At 45.1% G+C, this 10,652-nt stretch overlaps 1 protein-coding gene across 1 annotated transcript in view; it reads right to left on the bottom strand.

Annotated features, from left to right (window-relative positions):
- Positions 1-1,035: 1,035 nt before the first annotated feature.
- The window catches only part of LOC310790599 (uncharacterized protein), a 34,459-nt gene continuing 24,842 nt past the window's right edge, over positions 1,036-10,652 (bottom strand). Inside the window, exons 4-5 of the mRNA XM_083652310.1 lie at positions 9,254-9,299; positions 1,036-8,536 (exon numbers count right to left, since the gene is read on the bottom strand). Coding sequence (XP_083508436.1) covers positions 3,167-8,239 — 5,073 coding nt within the window. The 5' untranslated portion in view covers positions 8,240-8,536; positions 9,254-9,299 and the 3' untranslated portion in view covers positions 1,036-3,166. The remainder of the gene's footprint in view (positions 8,537-9,253; positions 9,300-10,652) is intronic.

Raw genomic sequence — 10,652 nt, 5'->3', positions numbered from 1 at the left:
CCCTCTGAAGTACTGGTTTTAACATAAACACATTAGTGCAGCGTACATGTGCTCTACACAGAGGCCATTCCAATGACATTCTGCAGCACACTGGTAAAATACCATTAAATGGCTTTAGCATGTCAAGTAACAGCCTTTCAATATGTACAAAGGAAGAGCACACATAAGCGTCTCTCTTATCAGTCACCCATAGACTTGGCTTTGTGCCATCCAGATGACGAACTGTCACTAGAACAAGCCATTACTGTGAGAACAGAGGGTGAGCTGGAGCCTAAAGTTGTCCCACTGTAGTGTGATCAGCGCTAGTTTCCCCCATGATGACGAAGGGGACGGACAGACTGATTCACAGCCAGCACTCAGAGGTTCCAGTTGGTGGAAATATGCCTTTCCCAGATGATGTCATCATGGTTAACATAGATTGTTCCGTCAATGTGAATTTCATTTCGCTTTTCAAAACCCTCCCTGTTACACCATCTTGTTTGGTTCTCATAGAAATACCAAGATGCGATGTTGTAATACAAACCAATAGCCCCCAATAAATAAACTTGTTTTGTTCCCCCCCTCCCATCCAAGGCAAAAAGTACAGTGCAAATTGAAAACTCAACATTTACATATGGCCCAAGATGTCATTTCTAAAAGCTGTTGCATGTAGTAACCATCTTTTATAACTATCCACCCAATCTAATGGATGATTATCTAATCACCAACAGTTAATCCGTGGCCAGAGTTTTAGAACACAAGGAAAACACCCAGTTGAATCATATGGAACCGCTGAACAGCCCCACCTATAGAGGCTCTACTTAAAGTAGACATAGCATCCAACAAGGCTTTGTGACTGATATTGTCCTCATTGCAGAGAATGGAATGTAGAGTCACCTGTTCTGTGTGCTATTCATGGCAGTGCTCAACATTTCTCTACACTAATTATGACATGCAAACACTGTGGTGGGAACCATTGCAATAAAATGAGAAAGGGAAATCATGTTGGCTAAGGCAGTCTAAGTACTTATTATAACCAATATAAATGCTGACTATTCGTCTAAAACATTTGCTAGTTAGCGGGTTGGTTATGCCGACTGGTCGCAGTCACAATCCTTCTGGACAAATAAACAAAATAATTTTACACAAATACACAGGTTTTGCCACGAAAACATTTAGTGAAAAATAGATACTTTATTAGGAATTTATATAGTTACTGTGCAAATATTTAGGCAAGAAAATACGATCAGGCACTACATAGGGCACTTTTAAATGTAAATGCAGAGAACCATTTCTTGTTAAAGTCCATAATTTCATCTGTGCATACGTCAAAACTCTGTCCTTAGAAAAAAGCAGCTAAGAAAATAATTTGCATCTGCTTATGTTTGCTTGCAACACTTCAACACAATTCATTACAATCTTCAACCATGCAAAGAGAGAGATGATTAAATATCAACATGATAGAACATTAAATGTTCTAAATAAATATATAAATTTTATCCATATTATTCCTCCATTATTTCTCCAAGTATTATTAGCAGTGTAGCCTGCGTTGTAAGGTCAAACTCTGCAACTCTACTCTAAATATAAGCCTTATGACAAAAACCTAAGCTTAATCGGTCACCAAAGCATGGACTAGTAACCGTTGATCATGAAAAACTAGCTTAAAGTCGCTGGAAACCAGAAATATTTCTTTATTATTTAGCATTTTGAGTTCATCACATCACAGGAGCCTATGTTAATAAGCCACCAGCCAAATTTGAACGATGATGAACGTCGCAAAGTATATAAATTTAGGTTTGACAGTCCTGGCAAAAGTCATGAGAATCAATTATTTTTTAGAGTGTATTTTCTCCCGCGGACTGTGTGGGCGTGTCCCGTCTACAGCAGGGAAATTTCCCTCTCTCAGTCAGACCTCTCTCCTCTCCTCGGAGAGGGAGAGAGAGAGAGAGATGGTTTGTGTGTGTGTGTGTGTTCGCGTGTTGCTGCGCGCATAGCGTACTGACGGTCATCTGTCTATCTGTCTATCTGTCTGCACGCGCACACACACACACACACACACACAGCAGCGCCGCAGCAGGCAGAGGAGAGGTTTCTACACACCGCCGACGAGACTAATCTCTGCTCTGCCACTTCGAGTGCACAGCGCTTCTGTCTCCCTCCCACCGTGTGCTGTGTTCGTTCGTTCTCTCTCTCTCTCTCTCACTAGTCCAGAGAGAGAGAGAGAACGAACGAACGAACACAGCACACAGAGTGGGAGGGAGACAGACAGACAGCGCTGTGGGGGCAAAGAACGCGCGTGTACAAAGGTTATATAGAGCTTATGACGTCATAAGCTCCTGCGTTTTAGCACCTCGCGCACTGCTGTCTTCAATGAGGAAGTACTTTGTAGAATCTTGTAGAAAAGTGTCGATTTTAAGGCTTTGGGTTGAAAGTAATGTATAATAATTTCGGAGGCACACAATTACTAACATAAGACCCTAAATAACATAGTTAGAACGTTTTTGTGGATTTTGGTTTCCAGGGACTTTAACATAAATCCCTCACTAATACCACACATTTGTCCAGACCACAAGTATTGAACGACGATGATTGAGTATATCTGATAAAGCCTGTGCTTCTTTGATGCCTTTATGATGTAAAAGAAACTGCCACATTTGAAAAGCATATCATGCAGGCAACCAATCCCTTATACAGTAAGTAAGTGTCATAGCATTATCATGAAGCACAATCCCTTGACAGTGACACAGATGGGAACCTGTTACACAGTGGTGTCCCTACTGCTGTTCAGTTTCTAATTCAGTATCCAACAGTGGTCCTTTCCAGCTCCTCTCTCCTTTCCTGCAGTGCATCTGGAGGTAGGAGAAAGGAGAGGAGGCCTTCTCAGATGCTTCCGTTTAATCCGTTGTTATGTACACCATGGTCCTTGGTGCTTTCAAAAGAAAATTATGAATATTGAAAAGTAGAGGAGATGAGAGATCATTAGTGCACTGATTTAGTTTAACATTTGCTTTGCCTCTCACAGCTCTCCAACTCCTTAAGCGTCATGTTGTTTTGTCATCTCCATTGTCCATGCTATAGTGACTTCAGCAATACTTTGTTGAGAACGACAGAGATAATATCTGGATAATATATTACAGTTGAGCTTAGGACTACAGAAAAATTAGCCCCAATTCCTCTCCAACTTTCACAATTCAGTCTCTTTTTCATCACCTCCAGTTTCCAGGTAATATTCATCATCCGTGGTCGTATCTGAGCTGCTGTCTGAGGACTCCTCGAAGGCACTCAGACTGGACACGTAACCTTTGGAGGGCAAATTCCCTCTAGGGGAGTGGCTGTCCTGTGATGCTCCTGGTAAGCTGGGGGACGAAGGGCAGGACAGACTGGGAGGTTTGGAGATGCGCCTGGATGTTGGTGACAGGGGAGGGGATGGAGGAGGGGTTGGAGTACTCTCTGTGTCCCACGCAAAGTCATAGGTGTCCAGGTTCGTGATCCAGAGGTTGCCTGGCTTTGTGGTTGTGGTAGTTACAGCTGGAGGAGCGGTGACCTCTGACCTCCAGAGAGTCAGAGATCGAGGAAGGGATCTGGATCTCATTTTAACTGGATCCCTTGAGACGGATGACAATCGATCGTCACCAGCGCTTCGATAATCATATTTTGAAGTTTGATCACCTCTGACTGCCCACTGATCCAGGCCAGTGCTGCTGGATGAATATCCTCCAAAAGACATTGCAGGGTCAGAAAGGTCGTTCACACTCATGAACCGGGATCCGGTGGAGATGCGTCCAGGTCCCGAGGGTCGGCTGGAGAGCACCGAACTCACAGAGAAGGACCTCCTGGCCTCAATGCCATACTTGATGTCTGCACAGGAGGAGTAGGACGCCAGACGTTCCTTGTCCTGACACTGGCCTCCACTTGAAGGAGCTGTGGACGCCCGGCTCCTTGTTGAATCCACCAGGCTGATCCCCTCTCCCTGCTCGCAGGAACAAGTGGACCCTCCCCGGCGCTGTGGCTTTGGGCTGTAGAAGACACTGTCTTCTGTACCATCAGCTGTGGGCAAGGGGGAAACCGGGGACAGAGAGGAGAAAGGGGAGAAGGGGCTCCTGGGACTGGGTGTGGACTTGCTGCGTTGAATGGCAGAGTGGTTAGGGCTCCAGCATTGCTGCCTTGCAGGGCTGGGATCTCTGTGAGAGGGAGATCGCTTTGTTGGTTTATAATCTGCCCTGTCGTCTTTGTAAAAGTCAAACTGGTGCCTTGTTGGTCTGCAGCTCGTCAAATGAGCCTGGATTTTACTTTCAGAGTCCTGGTCTTTTGCAAAAGCACTTTTATCCTTTTGAAAAAACCCAAACACAGAGTGCTTGTTTTGGTCACTATCTACGGTTGTTTTGTCTGACCAAATGGAGAATTGATCTCCCACCATCCTGTATCTATTTTCTGTCCATCTCTCCCTCTCCTGTATTCCTGTGTCGCTGTCCCTCCCCACCTTCCTCTCCTTCTTCTCCTCCTCTATGGTTTTGTTACTCTCAAGAGTACTATCACTGCTTGATCCACTAACAGAGGGTGTCTGGGGGGGTCGCTTAAATCTCCATGAAGAAAATCTATCGTCATCAGAACGTCTACTGCTGAATGTCTGTCTCAGCTTGCTTAGGACCTGGTCCACTTTGTTACCGCTCTTGTGGGCCCTTTCTGGCTCTGGCCTTGGTTTATATGGTGAAAATGGCATCTCTTTATTAGCATGTAAACTAGAATTTGGTGTGCCGGCACTTTTTTTCAATGCAAAAAGGCCTCTCCTTGGGCTTTGAGAAGGAGGGATTTCATTCTTACTCTCCGATGAAAACAATCTGCTTTTACTGATAGTACTCTCCTTCATTCTTCTATTACTCCACCCACCATCCACCTGTGCAGTGGAAGGGCACTGATTTTCCTTTGAGTTGCTTCCATTGGAGATCTGATTTGACTGACATTGTGGAGTACCTATGACTTTTCTACTGTGAGTTATGGAAGGCTGTCTGCTGAACTTGCTCTCCACAGACACATGTGTGTTTGTGTAAGGCTGTCTGCTGAACTTGCTCTCCACAGACACATGTGTGTTTGCGGTGTGTTGCATCAAAGGCTTAGGTGTGGCGTCTAAAGCATTTGTGGAATCTGCTGTAGAAATGTTGTACACAAGCGTTTCGATTACATTGACACATGTTGCTGGAGAGCCGAGTGGCTTATCAGCCTGTAGCATCGGTGGCTGTGAGCTGATATCAACTCTGTTGAGGACAAGTGACCTCTGCCCTTTCTGGCCATCTTGGCCACTGTGCTTGCAGTGATTATTGTTGGTGTGATCAGTTTCTGTAACAACAACCTTTGAACTCTCCTGCAAGCCAGTCTTTTGGAAATGGGGGGATAGGGGCTGGGCTGAGTTGATGGGTGACAAAGGGAGTTTGGATTTGGATGAGGTTATTTTGTCCGGATCTAAAGAAAGGGGTAGGGTATAAATTGACTTGGAGGGTAAGGAAGTCTGTTGGAAGAGAGTTGACATGGGTGCTATATTCTTAGCTTCTCCCTGTGTTGACCGTGTAGACTTGAGGGCGGAGTAAGGTGTGGAGCTATAACGACGTTGATAGCCACTTGAAAAGTCTGGTGGGAGGGAGAGAGGAGTAGCAGAAAGACAATGGTCTGGGCTTGCCTCCTCTGACAGCTTCCTCTCATGTCTGGGTGAGGTCAAGTGACTTTTTCCATGGTCAAAGTTGTACTGTGAGGGGCTGTCTATGGCGCTTGTATAAGTTCTTCCTCCCTCTCTGGATGGTTGAGCAGCAGAGTCGGATGATAAAACCCCCGGCTGCTGCCCTCCTCTCCACACCTGTATGGTGGAGGTCTTGGGGGTAGGGGGGCAGAGTGGAGATGTTCCGGTGGGACTTCCTAATCTGAGGATCGAGAAGATCGAGGGAGACCCCAAGCTCCGTGGAGTCCTGGGAGGGGATATGGGGCTTGTTGGGGTCTGAGGTGGCTCTGACTTCTGTGCCATTGTGGCCTCAGAATGTTGATCTACTGAGTCCTGCCATGTTACGCATCCCACCCTCCTCCCCTCCACCTGGGAATGCTGTCTCTTTGGGGTGAGGTCCAGGCTGCCAGAGAACGTCCTGTCTACCTGGCGGAGGGAGGTTTCTACAGGGTGGTTAAGGGTGGGGGTGGCAGGGGGGGTTAGAAGAGAGGTGGTGACAGTAGTGGCAGAAGACGTGAGGGCACGAGTCCTTGAGGGGTATTTTGGGCTTGTTGGGGTCTGAGGCGTGATGGGGGGAGTAAGGAGGGATGGGATGGTGGGGGTTGTGGGGGCAGGATGGCTAGATAGGGTTGTAGCAGAGGTGCTGAGGCTGGTGGAACTGGTGGATACAGCGTTATAGTTTGTTTTGGGTGGAGGCGTAACATGGGATGTGGGAACAAGGGTGGAGATCGCTTTAGGGTGGAGAGACTTCGGGATGGAGGCGTAGCTTCTTTCAAAGCCAATGGGTGTGGCAGTGGCTGTCTTGGTGAATGTAGTGCATAGTGGACGGGCTACAGAGCCAGTGTGTGATACAGAGGGAATACTGCTCTGAGAAGAAAGTGATTGGGTGTTGGAGGAGGAGTTTGAGCTGGGGAGGGGACCAGAGACAGCTTTAGTGTTTGAGCTGGGGAGGGGACCAGAGACAGCTTTAGGGGAAAGAGCTTGACTGTTGAGAGCCTTGGTGGTAAAAGTGTCAGATTTGTCTCTGTGATTTTCAGCTTGATCGGTGCAGGTCATTTTAGACATTTCTACATTAGTAGTGTCGGGACTACTTGTGGATGGAGGGATGAATAGAGCTGGGGAGGGTTTAGTGTTCGCAGTGAGATCATCTTTCTCTGAATGACATTTTAGTTGACTCTTAATGTCTTTAACCATGGCCTTGCTGCTAAATTTAGAACCAAATGAATCATTGGGCAAACTATGGGGCTTTTGTGGTTGTCTGTCATTCAAATTGGAGCCATGTTTGAAAAGCTTATCAGAGTCCCGCTCAGATTTGTCCTCTGCATTGCTTCCCCTGAGGATGTGAGCTCCTCCCTGTGAATTCAGAACAATGTTCAGGTTACCTTTGTAAGCGGATTCCGCTGTGTTATTGTTGTCTCTGTTACTGGGGATTTGGCTGCTAAATCTTTTGTTGTCAGTAGGACTTCGGGAGGCCAAGTCACTATTATTTTTGCAGGGTGTAACTAACGGTGTGCCGGTCTCATTTTTGTTTTTGATGTTGGTGGTATCATTAAGGTTAAGAGGGGCAGTGCCTTCCTGGGTAACTTGTTTCCACCAGGAAGTGGATGTAAGGGTGGTCCTTCTGGGGAGGGACTGGCATTTTAGGTAGGCATAGCGGTCATATGGGGAAAGTCTAGGTTGAGAGAGTGAGCTCTCTGACATAAGATCTGTTCTTTTGTCTGAGCCTTTGTAGTTCTGGTGCCCCTCCGATTGTCCTCCAGTTAGAAATGTCTGTTTGGGACATGAAGGAGTAGTTTGAGTTCTTGTTGTTGTCTGTGATAAGCGTGTGTCCTCTGAGTCTATGTTTTTGGGTGATGCAGGAAAGAGGGGTGTTTTAGATAAGTATCCTTCTCTGTGATTGGGGGGGGATGGGGAAAGGATAGGGCCCGTTTCAGGTGTCCTGTAAGAGATGGATGATGAATAGGGGAGGGACGTCAACCTCTCTTGCTCATTGTTATTGAGTAATGTTGGAGAGAGGTGTGGCCTGAAAAACTCTGCAGCTCTATCACTGGTTGAACTGGTCATAGACAGAGGGTTTGTCTCAGAGAGGGAGCTCCTCCAACTGGAGTCGAGTCCTCTTAAAGAGAACAGGTGACTGCTGGTTGTTGGTTTGGAGCATGAATGTGACAGTTCTCCTTGATGACGGGACTGTGGCATCCTCCCATGTGCATCTGAGATTACGTCCAAAGAAACAGACTGAATAACTTTCCTCTTGGATTCGTAGTCCAGATTTAGGCTTGGGGGACCACTCTTAGTTGACCAGCCTGCTATGTTCCTCCCAGTACCCAGAAAGGAAGCTCTCAACTTGGCTTGGGATACATCTCTCAACCCACTCTCCCCAACATTCTGGCTCTGGGTTTCCAGAAACTGTTCATGTGGAGAGTTTGCCTCAGTGTTTGGGCCGTATGTCACTACTTGTGAATTCCCTTGGACTCCCAAATCGCCGATAGCCACGCCCCTCTTGATCCGTCGGAGTCGGCTGTTCCAGTTTGGGGCAAGAACTGATACCATGGTGGAAGACAAGATGGGGTCCGATAGTGCCACAAGATGGTTTTGGTTCTCAAGCCTTGTAAAGTCCTTTATATCGTCCTCTGAATCAACTGATCCAAAGCCAGTCCTGCTTGGTTGTGACCCATGTGGAACTGTATGCAAGCCATTGTTTCCATTTGGGAAAGTGTGAGTTAAAGCTGAGGTAGGCGTGGTCTCTAGATCTTTGCATATATGGCCAGTAGCCAACGTCTTGCCCGATGATGGCAAGTCACTGGCTGCCTCTACAGAAGTGTCCGGTGGCGATGTTCTTCCATTCACCTGTCAAGAAATGAAGCATTACTAGTTAGACAGCCTTAAGTTGGATAATATTTGAACTATAAAGTAATGTGTCACAAATTATTATAAATATAAACCAAAATATGGAAGTTTCAAGTTATTCATTATATGTTTTGCTTTTATCATTAATTTAAGCCAAATACTTTTCATGAGGCAATTTGACGTTATCACATCAGAACAATGCACATGCCATGCACACACAGTGAGGACAACGCTTAGTGCTTTTTAATTATGTGGCAGTGGCCTTGAACTGGAAATCCAAATGATGTGCTGGCATTGAAGTCGTAAACTTTGCTCGAGCTCCTGTTCCCATGGTGTAGTTATTTAAAAGATTCAAGGCTTGACAAACAGGTTATTTTGAAAGAGTTGATAGATTTCCAAGGAGAGACAAAACACACACACCCTGTCCCTACAAACTATTAAAACAGTAACTGAGCCCAGATGTCTTCAAGATTACACAATTGTCAGAGTGGTACATATGTTCTTTTACAGAGAACTATAGGAGGAAACAGAAACGGAATGGCTTTGAACAATGTCATGCTTCATGTTTGGCCAGAATGATTTGGATGGGAATATTTTCGACTGGGAAGAAAATGTGTTATTTAAGATTTGCTTACATAATAGTTCTAGATTGGAATGATTATAGCACCAGGTGTAAAACATAATTTAGATAAATGTCACATTCCTAGTGATGCTTACCTGTGATCGCCTCTTCCCAGACTCACTCCTTAATGGTTTAGTCAAACTGGTAGAGCAGGGTGGAGAGGAGACAAAAGAAAACATTAGACATGATGATGATAGCTAACTTCACATAAATCACTTTACACATCACACATCACAGAGCCGCCTTGGCAGTCCTGTTGTTGATTTGTAATTGTACTTTTTTCTGAGTAGTATGATGACACTGACTATGTTCTCTTTTATTCACCCCCCCCCCCCCCCCCATCACTGATGATGTCAGATTTATGACATCACTGATGATGTCACAGTGGGATTTCATCAGTGGGATTTATGACATCACTGATGATGTCACAGTGGGATTTTGATGATGGCACAGTGAGATTTATGACATTACTTTTTTTATTTTATTTAACCTTTATTTAACCAGGAAAATCCCATTGAGATTAAGAACCTCTTTTTCAAGGGAGACCTGGCCAAGATAGGCAGCAGCAAGTACAAAAGTTAGTTACAGTTACAAAAATTTCACAGATAAGACAAACAACATAACGTATTGACTTTTCAAGCAGATCATGAAAAACAAGCACATGTAGTGGAGTCGGCCACAAGTACACTCAATTTGGATTTAAAGGCGTTCAAAGAAATTAACCCTGTTAGTTTCCAATCATTCTGCAGCATATTCCATGCTAAAGGTGCAGAGTGGACAAAAGCCTTTTTACCCAATTCAGTACGAGCATAATGGAACAGAAAGCAACAAGTAATCTTGAGAACGGAGGGAGTGAGGACCAGCAGTTCTCTGTGCAATTAAGGCACAAATGTAGGAAGGCAGTAGACCAAGTAATGCCTTATATATAAAAGTATACCAGTGACTGAGCCTTCGGGTGACCAGAGCAGACCATCCTACCCGAGAGTACAACTCACAGTGGTGTGTCAGTGATTTACAATTAGTAATGAACCTCAGAGAAGCATGATAAGCAGTGTCAACCATGTGAAGACATTTAGCAGGAGCATTCATATATAAAAGATCTCCATAATCCAACACAGGTAAAAAGGTAGCAGCAATAAGTCGCTTTTTTGCATTAAAAGAAAAACACAGCTTATTTCGAAAATAAAAACCCAATTTTATCCTCAGCTTCTTTACAAGTTTCTCAATATGCGGCTTGAAAGTGAGGGAGTCATCAATCAGGACACCCAGGTATTTGTACTCGTGAACCACCTCTATTTCATTTCCCTCGAGAGTGGTCACTGAGGGGATAACTTGTGGCCTCTTCCTAGAATTAGAGAACAGCATAAGCTTAGTCTTGTCCGCATTGAGAACAAGTTTTAGCTGAAATAATGAGTGCTGGACAGCTACAAAGGCTTTCTGCAGGGATTCAATAGCCTGAACAAGAGTTGATCCACAGCAGTAAATAATTGTGTC

This window comes from Poromitra crassiceps, assembly GCF_964638095.1.
Source record: "Poromitra crassiceps genome assembly, chromosome: 2".
NCBI classification, from domain to species: domain Eukaryota; kingdom Metazoa; phylum Chordata; class Actinopteri; order Beryciformes; family Melamphaidae; genus Poromitra; species Poromitra crassiceps.
The sequence above is the reverse complement of the archived record's forward strand: the minus strand, read 5'-3'. Positions and strand labels throughout refer to the sequence as shown.